The 15,364-nt window shown below is 42.4% G+C and overlaps 1 protein-coding gene across 1 annotated transcript; it reads left to right on the top strand.

The window, feature by feature from the left end:
- Positions 1 to 13,544: 13,544 nt before the first annotated feature.
- Positions 13,545 to 15,053, top strand: LOC145098149 (uncharacterized). The gene is made up of 2 exons (XM_079035822.1): positions 13,545 to 13,736; positions 13,827 to 15,053. Exons 1-2 carry the CDS (start codon positions 13,595 to 13,597, stop codon positions 14,819 to 14,821), a joined length of 1,137 nt encoding a protein of 378 aa, XP_078891948.1. The 5' UTR covers positions 13,545 to 13,594; the 3' UTR covers positions 14,822 to 15,053.
- Positions 15,054 to 15,364: the final 311 nt, after the last annotated feature.

The raw sequence follows: 15,364 nt of genomic DNA, 5'->3' as shown, positions 1-15,364 counted from the left end.
GTATGTGTTATGTTGCGTGGTGATACTTTAGGGGAACTCATTAAGCTTTGTCTTACAATTTTAATTTATTGTTTCAGGTACTTCAAATGATCGTGACAAGGTGAAGCGTGATCGTACACATCCTTCGATGATATATATTTGGAGATTTTATGTTACCCTAATCTTGGGAATATTTGTATTTGACACTTGATTTGATATGTTTTTGGTTTGAAAACAGTGGGTTCTTTTAAGTTAAAAATGAAAATATTTATCATGTATTTTTGGGATGTTACAATCCATGCAGTTATAGCGGTTCAAAATCAAATATCGGTCAAGGACCGATATTCGATATATAGGTTATTGCGGTGGGATATCGGTGGGATATCGGTATTTTTATGTTATGTAGGGCCTTTGTAACCTTGTGTTTTATTGGATGAATACATGGTCATTAAGTAAAACATATAGTAAATTAGAAAATGTTTGAAGCAAATGTTTATCAATCTCATAAAACCCCCACCATATATCTACATTTTAATAATAAATGATGTGACTTAATAAAAAATTTAGCTATAAACGCTATTTCACCGCTATCCCACCGATATTTATCAAATATCAGTCAAATAGCGGTCAAATATCGGTCACTATTGCCGCTATTTGTGGTACCGCTATTTTGGACCGCTATTTAGTACCGATATTTTACCAGCTACAGATAACCGCTATCTCACCGCTATCCCACCACTATTGACTGCATAGGTTACAATACCTCATGGTCCCGAGCCCTCTGAATCCGTATCTTCTACATCCCTCAAGTTAGATGGGCATTGATCCCCTCGACAATGTTCATCTCATCACTAAAAATCTTGAGTTGATGACCAAGGCAGATACTAGGATCAAACATAAGTGATAATGCCTCGATCTTAGTGGGAGTCAATGGTTTCGTACTAGAGGATTGTCCGAAATCATACGTATGCTTCCATCCCTACTCACTTACTCATTCATTCACTATATTGGAAAGCCAAGTAGGACTATCACTTATCCTATGCAGATCGTTGTGGCTAACTCCGTAGTCTTGGGGAAAGTTCTGCACCCACCCATCATGAAATGGATCATACTGACCGAGGTTGTGTGCAATCTTTTGTAAGCCAAAAAGGTGATGTAGTGACCTATTCCTAGTTCTTCCACTCACTAAAATAGATTTTTGGGCTACTTTCCTTGTGCGAGAAATTTCCGAACCGTGTATGTATGGAAGTGGTGGTGGAGATCTGATGGGTTCCTCTTCGTTTATTCCTTCCACCTCTTCATGCCCAGACGATCCCATTTCTTCGTTGAGTTCCTTCTCTGACTCTTCCTCTTAATCGTCTTCTGGGTCTTCCTCCAGCTCTTCTTTCGGGTAGTATGGATCTCCTTACAAGTGGTAGTTTGAGTTCATATCTTGGTCCTCACCTAGAACTCCGTTCATCCTAAAAATAATTTAATTTTTTGTTAGTATTGTGTCTTTATCGTGTATGTCACAAACATATATATTTTACAATTCAAGAATTAATGTGTTTTAGGTTGTGATTAAAGTATGCTTGATATTTTACAAGCATTTAACCAATCAACTATTGTACTTAAGTTAGGTAGTCCATAGAATCTAACCGTAATAAAACTTAGGTGCACAACTAGGTTTAGTTGTGGTACGACCTATGTACTAAGGAACCTAGTTGAGTAATTACTTTTAAATTCTTGTGTTTTAATTTTTTTCTCATCTTGTATAAGTGTTATCTCATCGAGGGACTGAGTTTTATGTAACTCTTTTGTCATTATAAATTTGTAGCATCTTTATGGGATCAACTAGGTTTTAGCTGTACGATGGACCAATTGTATATTTGTGGTTGGGACATTCCGGTAAATCTAGCATGCCAAAAAATGGCATTTGTGTGTGCTTTCCAACTATAATCAACCATTCAACTACAACATCATCTTCTTCTCTGTTAGATTTTCTTAAAGCAACTTCTTCCTCTAGCTCACAGGTTTCAAGAAAATCATCACCGCCACCTTCATTATGACAGCTACCATTGCTATCATCATCGTTACCTGCATCATTTTCATCACCACCAAAGTTTTGATAATTTACCAATTCGACATAATGAATTTGTCGTTCTACATGCATTTGACGTGGAACAAACTATATTTGATGTTGTACACACGATTTTTGAAATGGTGTTGTTGACATTTGATATGGTGGTCCTAGTGTTTCATATGGTTGTACTGAAAATTGATATGGTGCATAATATTCGGGATTGGCATACTAAATTAGCCGATACATATTTTGGTTTTTATAAGCTACTTGTGGATTGAATTGTTATTGTAACGATGTTCCTTATGCAACATGTGCACCAACATTTTAAGGATCGTCTGGAGAGTGACACATACATGCTTGATTTTTTCTTCCTCTTCTGTTTGATACGTTCTCAGCATAGCTTTTCCCTCTTTTGCTATCAAACCCTCTTCCTTCGATTGATCAGTTCCACCAACAACAAATCGATTTGCGGCATTGTATTAAACATGTGTATCTTCCATTGGATCATTATCCACCAAATATAAATGTATATTAGTTGAAACTTGCTGAATAATCTTCTTTAAATGCTTCAGATCTACCTCAGTAGCTATCTATATAATATACTACAATATAAGATGTTGGAAAGACACACTGCTATTAGGTATGTTATCCAAACGTGCCCCCTCTTTGATCAATTTATGTAAATCTTGGAAATTTATATCAACATGAATTTCAACACCAAAGTTTCTAACAAATTGATAACATATATATCAATTCCCATGTTTTAATTGTCTTGAACCACTAACACAAACAACAATAAAATATTCATCTAAATAGTCTAAACCCATGTTATCTAAACAAGAGCTAAAACGGTAGATTGAAAATTTGATAGAGAAATCAAAAGAAAAGCCTAGTAAAATTATTGCTCCAAAAAGCAAACAATTAGTTTGATAATTTTTTTACAAAACTTCTTATAAGATAACAACCTCTAAAATATACAGATTTTCGTAGTATGATGTAACATCCTAAATTTCGAGGCCAAAAATTTCATTTTAAAATTTAACATGTAATAAAGCGTATTACTAAAACATCGTCAAGTTACATTAATTATAAAACATAAGGTCATGTCTCAAAACATTATCATCGGAAACAAAGAAAATCATAGTACGATCCCAGAAAAACCAGTGCGGAAATCATGTGTGTGATGCGCCGCTACGCCGCTGACTCTTTCCCTTTTGACGAAGAGGTACCTGAAACCAAACCAAAACTGTAAGCACAAAGCTTAGTGAGTTCCCCCATCATACCACATACCACACAATATCGTCAGTGTCTTTCAACCGGTAAACTTCATTGGTATCTTTCAACCGGTAGCCATCATCGGTATCTTTCAACCGGTAACCAACATCGGTATCTTTCAACCGGTACCAGTCATCGGTATCTTCCAACTGGTAATTGGGGACTATTTCACCCCTATCACTAGCATACAATCAACAGATATAAACATACAGTCAAGCATATCCGGGTACTGACCTACCCTTGGGTCCTAAGGACCACTATTAGGGAAACTAATCCCTACTAAACACATAACATATATTCCAGATAACTCACATAACTAGTCCAAGATAATTATCACAAAGACCATTATCTTATAAATACCCCTTTTTTGTGGGCCGACATTGTGGCCTTAGACCCATCCCTACTGGAAGGTAACTCACCTCAATGTCGTGTAGTGTTAGAAATATCTTCGGCACACAAGTCGACTCCCTACGACTCCTCGATCCCTACACGACAACCTCCAAGTCAACACACATCACATACAACCCTAAACAGGGTCGGTCCAAGTTCAATCAAAGTCAACGCTGGTCAAAGTCAACATTCGGTTGACCTGACTCGCCGAGTTGGCCTACCAACTCGTCGAGTCCATGCTTCTCTAATCCGACCCAAACCCCGACTCCACTTGTCGATTCTAGCAAGAACTCGACGGGTTCTCCTTCATCCATAACATCAGGACCATCTTCATCCGACTCGTCGAGTTCCTTCTTGAACTCGTCGAGTTCATCTCCATCATAAGAACTTGTCCAGTCTATGACTCGCCGAGTTGTATAAACAACTCGTCGAGTCTATCTTCAAAGAATTGGAGATTGCCTTGGACTCGCCGAGTCTGTTCATACACTCGCCAAGTCCATTCATACAGTCGCCGAGTCCGGTCTTGACCAACTTCATACATTCGATCTAAATGAGGTCTAACACATCAAAACCATAGATCTGGCCCCCTAATGACCATTTTATACGTAAAGTTCCAAACTTGATGCACATGCATGAGGTTTTTAGCTCAAAACTCCATATAAAGTGTCTTACAATGTGCATGGGGCTCTCATGGCCCTAAAGTTGGCACCTTTATGCCATGAGACCCCTCTTAAAGCCCAGATCTGAAGCTAAAGTTCACATAACATTCCTTAAATCTGAAAGTGGCTTGAAAAGCCCTAAATGCATCCAAGATCCATATCCTAAAGGTGAACAACCAAATGAAAGACCAAAGCATGAGCATTATACCTTGATTAAGCTGGAAATGGAATGAGATTTCTAGATCTACAAGCCCCAATTTGAATAATCAAGCTCCTCTTCTATCTTCCAAGCTTCACAAATCAACAAAAGCACCAAAATGGCCTTAATACACACATATACGGCTAGGGTTTCGCTATGCAGCTCTAAGGGAGTGTTAGGGACAAGGAAGGCCGAGTTAATGTGTTTATATAGGGTGCAAACCCTTATATTAGGGTTTTTGTCCAGATAGCACAGACTCGCCGAGTCCGACTTCTGACTCGCCGAGTCAACCACTTGACCCCCGGGTCCAATTCGCTTCCACTCGACGAGTTGGGCCACCAACTCGCCGATTCCTAGGCCAAAGTGCAAAATGTTTAATTTAAATTACGTACCAGGAACCAGGTGCTACAAATCTCCCCCACTTATTTTAGACTTCGTCCTCGAAGTCTGCTGCTCGATCCTGAAACAGCTCAGGGTAATGCTCCATCATCATGTCCACCGGCTCCCAAGTCCACTCCGAGCCCTTCTGGTGCTGCCACTGAACCTTTACCAGCTCCACTCTCTTGTTCCTTAGATCCTTTGACTTCTTGTCCAGGATTGCCACTGGCCACTCGATGTAGTTCAAGTTGTCATCAACCTGAATGTCCTCTAAAGGCACTACTGCTGAATCATCTACCAAACATTACCATAACTGGGAAACATGAAAGGTGTTATCAATCTGACTGACTTCAGCTGGCAGATCCAGCGTATATGCTACCTTGCCCACCCGAGCTACAACCCTGAAAGGTCCAATATACCTAGGGCCCAACTTTCCCCGCTTCCTGAATCGTATGACACCCTTCCAAGGTGACACCTTCAGGAGGACCATATCCCCGACTTGGAATTCCAAGTCGGATCGGCGCTTATCGGCATAAATTTTCTACCAACTCTGAGCAGTCTGAGGCCTGCTCCGGACCTGTTGGATCCTCTTTGTCGTCTTGAGCACCACTTAGGTGCTCCCCATGACCCTCTGGCCAACCTCACCCCAACATATCGGGGTCCTGCACCTTCTCCCGTATAACATCTCAAAAGGAGGACAGTCAATACTCGCGTGGTAGTTGTTGTATGAGAACTCAGCCAAAGGAAGATAGGTATCCCAGCTACCACTAAAGTCTAACACGCATGCCCGCAACATATCCTCCAGATTCTGGATGGTCCGCTCACTCTGACCATCTGTCTGCAGGTGAAAAGCAGTGCTAAAATGCAGACGAATACCCAGCTCGTCATGGAACTTCTTCCAGAACCTGGAAGTAAACCGTACATCTCTGTTTGAAATAACGGAGACCGGCACTCTGTGTCGCGCCACCACCTATCGGATGTAGATATCGGCCAATTTCTTAGCCGAGATACTCTCCTGGATCGGTATGAAGTGGGCACTCTTGGTCAACCGATCCACGATGACCCATATAGAATCCACTCCCCGTGCGTTCCTGGGAAGCTTGGTGATAAAATCCATCGTGATGTCTTCCCATTTCAACAACTGGATCTCCAACTGCTGCATCTTGTCATGTGGCCTCTGGTGCTCGACCTTGACCTTCCTGCAGGTCAAGCACCGCTCCATGTACCAAGCTATATCCCGCTTCATGCAGGGCCACCAATAGTCTAGACGAAGATCCCTATACATCTTCGTCGCCCCCGGATGAATGGAGAATTGAGATTTGTGCGTCTCCTGCATCAAATGCTGGCGCACACCCCCGTGATATGGTACCCACACCCTATGGTGTAGCGTCTACAATCCTCTACTGTCATAGTCGAAGGAGGAAACCTGTCCCACAATCCGATCGCCTTTCCGATGTTCCTCCTCCATGGCCTCCTACTGGGCCTCCAGAATCTGCTCCAACAGCGGAGCCACCATTGTCATCCTTAGACAGATATCTCAGATCGGCGCTGCCTTGTGGCTAAGCGCGTCAGCCACCACATTGGCCTTCCCCGGATGGTAAAGGATCTCACAATCATAATCCTTTACCACGTAAAGCCACCGATGTTGCCTCATGTTCAGATTCGGCTGGTCCATAAGATACCTCAGGCTCTTGTGGTCCGTGTAAATGGTACAACGAACCCCATAGAGGTAATGACGCCAAATCTTGAGGGAAAACACAACGGCCCCCAGCTCCAAAATATACGTCGGGTAGTTCGCCTCGTGAGGCTTCTGCTGCCTTGAAGCGTAAGCAATAACGTGCCCTCTCTGTATCAACACTGCGCCCAAACCCGAGATGGACGCATCGCAGTACAAAACAAAATCCTCCATGCCCTCTGGCAGGGCTAAGATTGGCGCCTCACACAATCTCTGTCTCAACGTCTCGAATGCGGCCTGCTGCTCAGGCCCCCAATGAAAAACCACGGCTTTCCTCATCAGCCTGCTCAGGGGTATGACTATCTTGGAGAAGTCCTGAATGAATCTCTGATAGTAGCCTGCCAATCCTAGGAAGCTCCGAATCTCGGATGGAGACCTCGGGACCTCCCATCTCATCACGGCCTCTACTTTGGCCGGATCCACTGATATCCCGTCTTGGTTGACAAGGTGCCCAGAAACTGCACCTCGCGCATCCAGAACTCACACTTGGAGAACTTAGCATATAAGGTCTCCCTCCTCAAAGTACTCAGAACCTCACGCAAGTGCTCCTCATGTTGCTCTCGTGTCTTGGAATAAACCAAGATATCGTCAATGAAAACAATCACGGACCGATCCAACATCGGCCGGCACACGCGATTCATGAGATCCATGAACGTGGCAGGAGCATTGGTGAGCCCGAAAGGCATCACCACAAACTCATAATGACCATAACGTGTCCGAAAAGCAGTCTTCTGCACATCCTCCTCTCTGACCCTCATCTGATGATACCCTGAATGCAAATTAATCTTGGAGAACCAAGATGCTCCATGTAGCTGGTCAAAGAGGTCGTCGATCCTAGGGAGTGGGTAACGGTTCTTCACCGTTACCTTATTCAGCTCCCGATAGTCTATACAAATCTGATGCGACCCCTCCTTCTTCTTCACAAACAGAATCGGGGCTCCCCAGGGTGAACTGCTCGGTCTATCAAATCCCTTGTCTAACAGCTCCCGCAGCTGTGTAGACAACTCCTGCATCTCAGGAGGAGCCAACCGATACGGCGCCTTGGCTATCAGAGCCGCACCAAGGACTAGGTTGATCCTAAACTCCACCTGCCTCTCCGGAGGTATCCCAGGAAACTCCTCGGGAAATACGTCCATAAACTCCTGCACCATGGGCACATCGCCCACTGTCGCCTTACCCGCCTCCCGGGTGTCCATGACATAAGCGAAATACCCTGCGCAACCCTGCTGAAGGTAACGCCTAGCTCTCGCTGCTGAACATACAGTTGGTCCTTGTTGTGGCCTCTCGCCCTGAACTACCAACTCTCCCCCACTTGGGGTCCTGATCCGCACCAGCTGATGTGTACAATCTATCACTGCCCCATCGGGGCTCAACCAATCCATGCCTATAATAACCGTGTTCCCCCGCAACGATATGGGAACCAAGTCTACCAGGTAACGTTCCTCGAACAGCCTCAAGACACAATCTCGGTAGACCTCCGATGCTTGCACTGACCGGTCGTCTGCAATCTCGACCTCTAGAGGGCAGTCCAACATGCCCGAAGACTCAGGAAACTTCATGCTAAGCGCAAGAGACACAAATGATCGGGTAGCACCCGAATCAAATAATACCTAAACTGGGATACCGTTCACATGGAACGATCCTAAACGCATATACACAGAGCACATATCAATATCATAACATCGTATAAATAAATCAGAGGGAAAGAATCATACCCGTCACCACATCGGGTGCGACGCGTGCCTCCTCGCATGTCAGCTGAAATGCCCGGCTCCGAACCACTAGAGCCTCCGACTTGACCTTCCGGCCATCCATAGCCTGTGTTGTCGCTGACGCTGGCGCCACTGTCGACGATGATGCTGCTGTCAACCTAGGATAATTGGCCTTTTTTGGCCCCGCTGATTGCAATGGAAGCAAATCAGGTCTGATGTTTGAATCGCAGAAGTAGGGGCACTACAATCTTTGCCAAAATGCCCAACCTTGCTGCACTTATAGCAGCCTGAACCCGACCCAGTGCGGCAAGCTCCCTCATGTGACCGACCGTATTTCCCGCAGCAGTCCCGCCCTGACTGGCCTTTCGGCCTACCATCGGATCCCATAGGCTTCTTCCCCGAAGCCCCCATCGTCTGCCCCTCAGCGGCCTTCCTCTTCCGTATGTGCTCCAAATCAATCTCCCTCTCCCTAGCCCTGATAATCATGGAATCCAGGGTAGGGCAAGCAGAAAAACTAACACGCTCCCGAATATCAGCCCGTAGCATATCATGGTATCGGGTCCTCCTCATATCCTCATCCCCTGCATACTGCGGCACCAACAAGGCCCTCTCCCGGAACTTGGCGGTGATCTCCGCCACAGTCTCTTTAGTCTGTCTCATATCCAAGAACTCTCTGGCCAGCTGCTGAAGCTCCACAGCTGGTGCAAACTCAGCCCTGAATTGGGTCACAAAATCTGACCATGTCATAGCCTCAATGGTTGGGGCTCCCAACGTATCGCCAATCAACTCCCACCAATCTCTTGCTCTATCCCTCAAACAAACTGAAGCAAAATGGACCTTCGACCCTTCTGGGCAGAAGCTCGTCAGCTGCGCAGGCTCGATGTCTGCGATCTATCTCCTAGCAGAAATGGGGTCCTTCACCCCATGAAAATCCATCGCACCACTCCCACGGAAGTCCTTAAAGGACAGTGTGCGTGTACCCACCTGGCTAGACGCCATATCACTCCTGAATGTCCGGAGGCGATCCTACATCAGCTCAATAATCCCTTCCTTGATTGACCCGAAAATGACCGGGGTCGCCTCGAGGATACCTCTCGTAATCTCAGACGTGATGAACTTGCGTAACCCATCATCGACATGCTCGGATTCCGCTCCCGAACCAGATCCTAATCCCCTGACCCATGACGTGTGACCATCATTCTGAAAATAAAAACACAATTTTTAGGATCACATATACCCTCGAAAGGTCTGACACACTCTCTAAGTTTCCAGGTTCCATCTCGACCCTCCTTGAATCGAGTACAAATCCTCTGCTTTCAATAGTACAGGCCCATACTACCTTCCACATCTATCCGTACTTTCCTCAAGGATTGCCTTGACTTCACCAAGTTCCTTTCACCGATACTCTTCCCACTGATCACATCATAGGCTTCCCTAGGGCACTCTCCGACCTACTCCCCGCTATCAGCAGCATTAGGAGTCCTTACCACGTCCCCCTAACTAGCTTGTGGATACTGCTACATATCTGTTCACTAGTTAGTCGAAGTTGGACAGAACCCCCATAGCACAAAGCAAGCAGCATTCGTGCGTTGAGTAACCAAACCAGGAATAACCTACACAGGTCATCCTACTGCTGACTAAACAGTCCTAGCATATAGCTCATACAACCGGCACATAAGGCATCCTTCTTAGATCCTTAGCCCTAACTAGCATGCAATTCTCATAATCATATATCAGGCACATAAGGCATCCTCCTAGACCCTTAGTTCTATTCTATCATGCAGTACTCTGAATCAAAACCATATAACATAATATAACAAGTATGGGTATCTTGGGGAAAACTTACTTGAGCCCGGCCGGTCGCACACATCACACACTTCGTCTTTCGTAAAACTTCCCATTTTAGATTTTAGAAAACCTTTTTCCTTGTAAAAATCTTTTAGTCCCTCGGTTTGAGTCCAGACACCCCCGAGGGTGTGTCCGAATCCCTCAAACTAGCGCTTTGATACCAACTTGTAACATCCCAAATTTCGAGGCCAAAAATTTCATTTTAAAATTTAACATGTAATAAAGCGTATTACTAAAACATTGTCAAGTTACATTAATTATAAAACAGAAGTTCATGTCTCAAAACATTATCATCAGAAACAAAGAAAATCAGAGTACGTAACCAGAAAATCCAGTGCGGAAATCATGTGTGTGATGCGCCGCTACGCCGCCGACTCTTTCCCTTTTGACGAAGAGGTACCTGAAACCAAATCAAAACTGTAAGCATAAATCTTAGTAAGTTCCCCCATCATACCACATACCACACAATATCGCCGGTGTCTTTCAACCGGTAAACTTCATCGGTATCTTTCAACCGGTAGCCATCATCGGTATCTTTCAACCAGTAACCAACATCAGTATCTTTCAACCGGTAATTAGGGACTATTTCACCCCTTATCACTAGCATACAATCAACAGATATAAACATACAGTCAAGCATATCCGGGTACTGACCTAGCCTTGGGTCCTAAGGACCACAATTAGGGAAACTAATCCCTACTAAACACATAACATATATTCCAGATAAATCACATAACCAGTTCAATATAATTATCATAAAGACCATTATCTTATAAATACCCCTTTTTTGTTGGCCGACATTGTGGCCTTAGACCCATCCCTACTGGAAGGTAACTCACCTCAATGTCGTGTAGTGTCAGAAATATCTTCGACGCACAAGTCGACTCCCTACGACTCCTCGATCCCTACATGACAACCTCCAAGTCAACACACATCACATACAACCCTAAACAGGGTCGGTCCAAGTTCAGTCAAAGTCAGCACTGGTCAAAGTCAACATTTAGTTCACCTGACTCGCCGAGTTGGCCTACCAACTCGTCGAGTCCATGCTTCTCTAATCCGACCCAAACCCCGACTCCACTTGTCAAGTCTAGCAAGAACTCGACGGGTTCTCCTTCATCCATAACATCAGGACCATCTTCATCCGACTCGTCGAGTTCCTTCTTGAACTCGTCGAGTTCATCTCCATCATAAGAACTTGTCCAGTCTATGACTCGTTGAGTTGTATGAATAACTCGTCGATTCTATCTTCAAAGATTGGGAGATTGCCTTGGACTCACCGAGTCTGTTCATACACTCGCCGAGTCCGGTGTTGACCAACTTCATACAATCGATCTAAATGAGGTCTAACACATCAAAACCATAGATCTGTCCCCCTAATGACCATTTTATACGTAAAGTTTCAAACTTGATGCACATGCATGGGTTTTTAGGTCAAAAATCCATATAAAGTGTCTTACAATGTGCATGGGGCTCTCATGGCCCTAAAGTTGGCACCTTTATGCCATGAGACCCCTCTTAAAGCCCATATCTGAAGCTAAAGTTCACATAACATTCCTTAAATCCGAAAGTGGCTTGAAAAGCCCTAAATGCATCCAAGATCCATATCCTAAAGGTGAACAACCGAATGAAAGACCAAAGCATGAACATTTTACCTTGATTAAGTTGGAAATGGAATGAGATTTCTGGATCTACAAGCCCCAATTCGAATACTCAAGCTCCTCTTCTATCTTCCAAGCTTCACAAATCAACAAAAGCACCAAAATGGCCTTAATACACACATATACGGCTAGGGTTTCGCTATGCAGTTCTAGGGGAGTGTTAGGGACAAGGAAGGCCGAGTTAATGTGTTTATATGGGGTGCAAACCCTCATATTAGGGTTTTTGTCCAGACAACACGGAATCGCCGAGTCCGACTTCTGACTCGTCGGGTCAACCACTTGACCCCCGGGTCCAATTCGCTTACACTCGACGAGTTGGGCCACCAACTCGCCGAGTCCTAGGCCAAAGTGAAAAATGTTTAATTTAAATTACATACCAGGAACCAGGTGCTACATATGGGTTCTAATTTCGCAGTATGGTCTTTAATTTTCACAGTCAACATAACAAGACAATATTTGCATTTATTTGAAAAAAATCGCAAATTACCTCATTTTTCACAGTCAACATGGATATTTTCATAGTCAACGAAGTCCAAAACAACGTCATTTTGGCACAAAAAAATGCAAATGGTTATTGGTGAAAATTGTGGTTATTTAGGTTATTTTTTATTTTTTGGCTATTTGTTGGTAAAAAGTTTTGAAAAATGGCTATTATATATGTTATTTTCTCTTGTTATGTTTGTGAAACAAAATAAATAAATTATAACTTTTAAAAAACCACTCAACAGATTTATTAAGTTATTTAAAAAAAATCTCTCAAATATCTCTTAATCAAAAAAAAATCAATCTTTTATATGTATTTTTATGTCATTTTAGGTCTTTCAACCAACTTCCCAAATGGTTTTACCAAATATATATTTTATCGGCTAGCAATTTATTTTTCAACTACCGATTAACAACTAATATTTCAATTATCAACTCGTTTTTTAGTTAGTTCACGAAACATATAATAAAAATAAATTTAATTTGTATCTCAATTTTTTAGTTATAAATAATTAGATTTTTGAAATCATTACCAATTTTTTGCTATAATGATTACTTCCAATATATTATCATCATCTAATTGTTTTTACCTTTAACCATTTGAATAAAATTAATCATCTAACTTTTTATTTTGTTTCTAACACTCCTATAAAATTATTTAGCAAATGACGGATTAGCGAGGTGGCATGCACGTTGCTAAAGTAAATACTCACAAATGAAATATTTTAGTTTCCATAACAATTAGCAATGGATTATTGTCGTAATCCTTTCGTGCAGAAGGGCATTATTTAATTAACTACGGTTTAAGAGTGGATTCGAATTTTTATTATAGATTGGATAAATAATCTTTACATATATGGGTGTGATTCTTAAAATTGGGTTTGGGATGTAGCTAGCATCATATGGAAGTAACGAATTTGATTATGTATTGGGTTAGATGATTTAGGTCAAGTAAACTCTAGGAAAGGTCAAACCACAAGCATTCCATGCAGAGTTTGAACACCCGGCCAAACAAAAGAGGTACCCCCTACACAAAGCAAACTCATTAGAATACCTTCATCCACAACCAAACATAACCCTCGCTTTTAATCAACCTTCCATCAACACCATAAACATGCATATATAAACAACCATTTCCCTTGTGTCAATATACAAAACATCTATCTCATTAAAAAGCACGTGGAATTTAATAACGCAAATTTCAGTTCCGAAAATGGCAATGAGACCAAGGAGCGGTAGACCTAATCCCAGCCGTCCACCACGGTTGATAGTTGGCCGTACGTATGAACAGTTCAAGCCCATGTCTGAATGGAGACAAGAAGATGATCATGACACTCTTCTTCTTTATCTCCCTGGTAAGTAACTAAATTTTCAACTTTATGTGTTTTTCGGAGATGAATTTTTATAGTTTGTTCAAAGTTTGTTTGAATTCGTCATTTTTAAAGGTTTCCAGAAAGAGTACATCAAGGTTACAACCGAAGACGTTAATACCGTTAGAGTTCGTGGGGAGCGTCTGGTTGCAGATAACAAATGGAGTCGCTTTCTGGAAAATTTTCAAGTTCCTGAGAATTGTGATATGACAGGTATTCGAGCAAGATTTGATGGTGGAATTCTAACAATTACAATGCCTAGGAAGATCACCGCCACCGCCACCGCCATCCCCACCGCCACTGCCGCCGCACCTCGAGTTGCCCCTAAAGCCGGAGAACAACCCTTCAGAAGAACACAGCAAGATGAAGCGTTACAAAAACCTAAAGAAGAATCTAAGCAAAAAGAAACTGCTTTTGAATCTGCAAAGAAACCAGATAGGCCTCGAGTTGCCCCTAAAGCTGAAGAACAACCCTTTAGAAAAACAAAGCAAGAAGAAGCTTTACAAAAACCTAAAGAAGAATCCAAGCAAAAAGAAACCTCTCTTCAATCTGAGAAGAAACAAGACATGCCTCAAAGTCCTTTAAAAGGCAGCACTTTGCCACCACAACCAATACCACCTTCTTCATCTAAACCATCAAAAAAAGAACCATTTAAAACCGCACCAGAAGTAAGGGAAAAGAATGAGGAGCTTGTATTTGGATCATTACCAACGAGCATTCCTAAGAAAGAAAAACATAACGTTGTTGAGAAGCCCGATGAAGAAAGGGAAATCCATCAGAAAGGTGGTTATGGAAAGATGGATTTTGACGACGGAAAAGAAAAAGAAAACCCACTAGAGGAGGAGATGAAGAGGGTTTCCGATGGAAGAATGGGAAAATCGAAGGACACAGGGGTTAGTCATGGCGGTTTTCTAGGTGATAAAGTGGAGGAGATGAAGAGGGTGGTGGCTAGGAGAGAGGTGAGCGAAGACAGGAAGTTACTGGTGAATGTGGGTGTGGGTGTTCTGGTGATTGTGGCACTTGGTGTCCATGTGTCGTACGCCATTGGGCTCATTGGCAGAGGGAAGTAGTCGCAATTATTCGTGGAATGTGGGCATGTATATGCTTGTTGTGTGTTGTGAATTTGTTGTTTTAATAACTTGAGAGGTTCAAAGACCGAAATTTCTAAAGTATTTATAGATGTAAAAAATGTAATCATGAAGTAAGGTGGAGAAATTCACCACACATGTGGAGGATATTTCATTGAGTATATATATAATACAAAGAATATATAAAATAAAGGAAACTATGATCACACCATAATATATTCCTAATTTAAATGATACCATGAATCATATAATCCTTAAGGCGTTTGATAATTTCACATGGAACATAACAATTAATACATGAAAATTACCAAATTGTCCTTTCCTATCTCTAAAAGCCATAATTTATTGTAGTCTCCATGAGATAGTGGGTTTAATTTTTTTTTTTTTATCGAAACTCACTACCTGCGAAGGATAATGATTTAAAAGGGTAATATATTTTTTAATTTGTAAACATTTGGTTATTGAGTTTTTTTCATCCATATTTATCCCTTCAACTTGTTAAACTGTCCACATTCAGTCCTTATA

This window comes from Lactuca serriola, chromosome 1 (assembly GCF_051521515.1).
Source record: "Lactuca serriola cultivar US96UC23 chromosome 1, Lser_US96UC23_V15, whole genome shotgun sequence".
In the NCBI taxonomy this organism is placed as follows: Eukaryota; Viridiplantae; Streptophyta; class Magnoliopsida; order Asterales; family Asteraceae; genus Lactuca; species Lactuca serriola.
The sequence above is the reverse complement of the archived record's forward strand: the minus strand, read 5'-3'. Positions and strand labels throughout refer to the sequence as shown.

Bases quoted from the DNA above. Each gene is read 5' to 3' on its own strand.
- LOC145098149 (XM_079035822.1), top strand. From the start codon at position 13,595: ATGGCAATGAGACCAAGGAGCGGTAGACCTAATCCCAGCCGTCCACCA. The intron at 13,737-13,826 runs GTAAGTAACTAA...TCATTTTTAAAG, and splicing joins TCTTCTTCTTTATCTCCCTG to GTTTCCAGAAAGAGTACATC.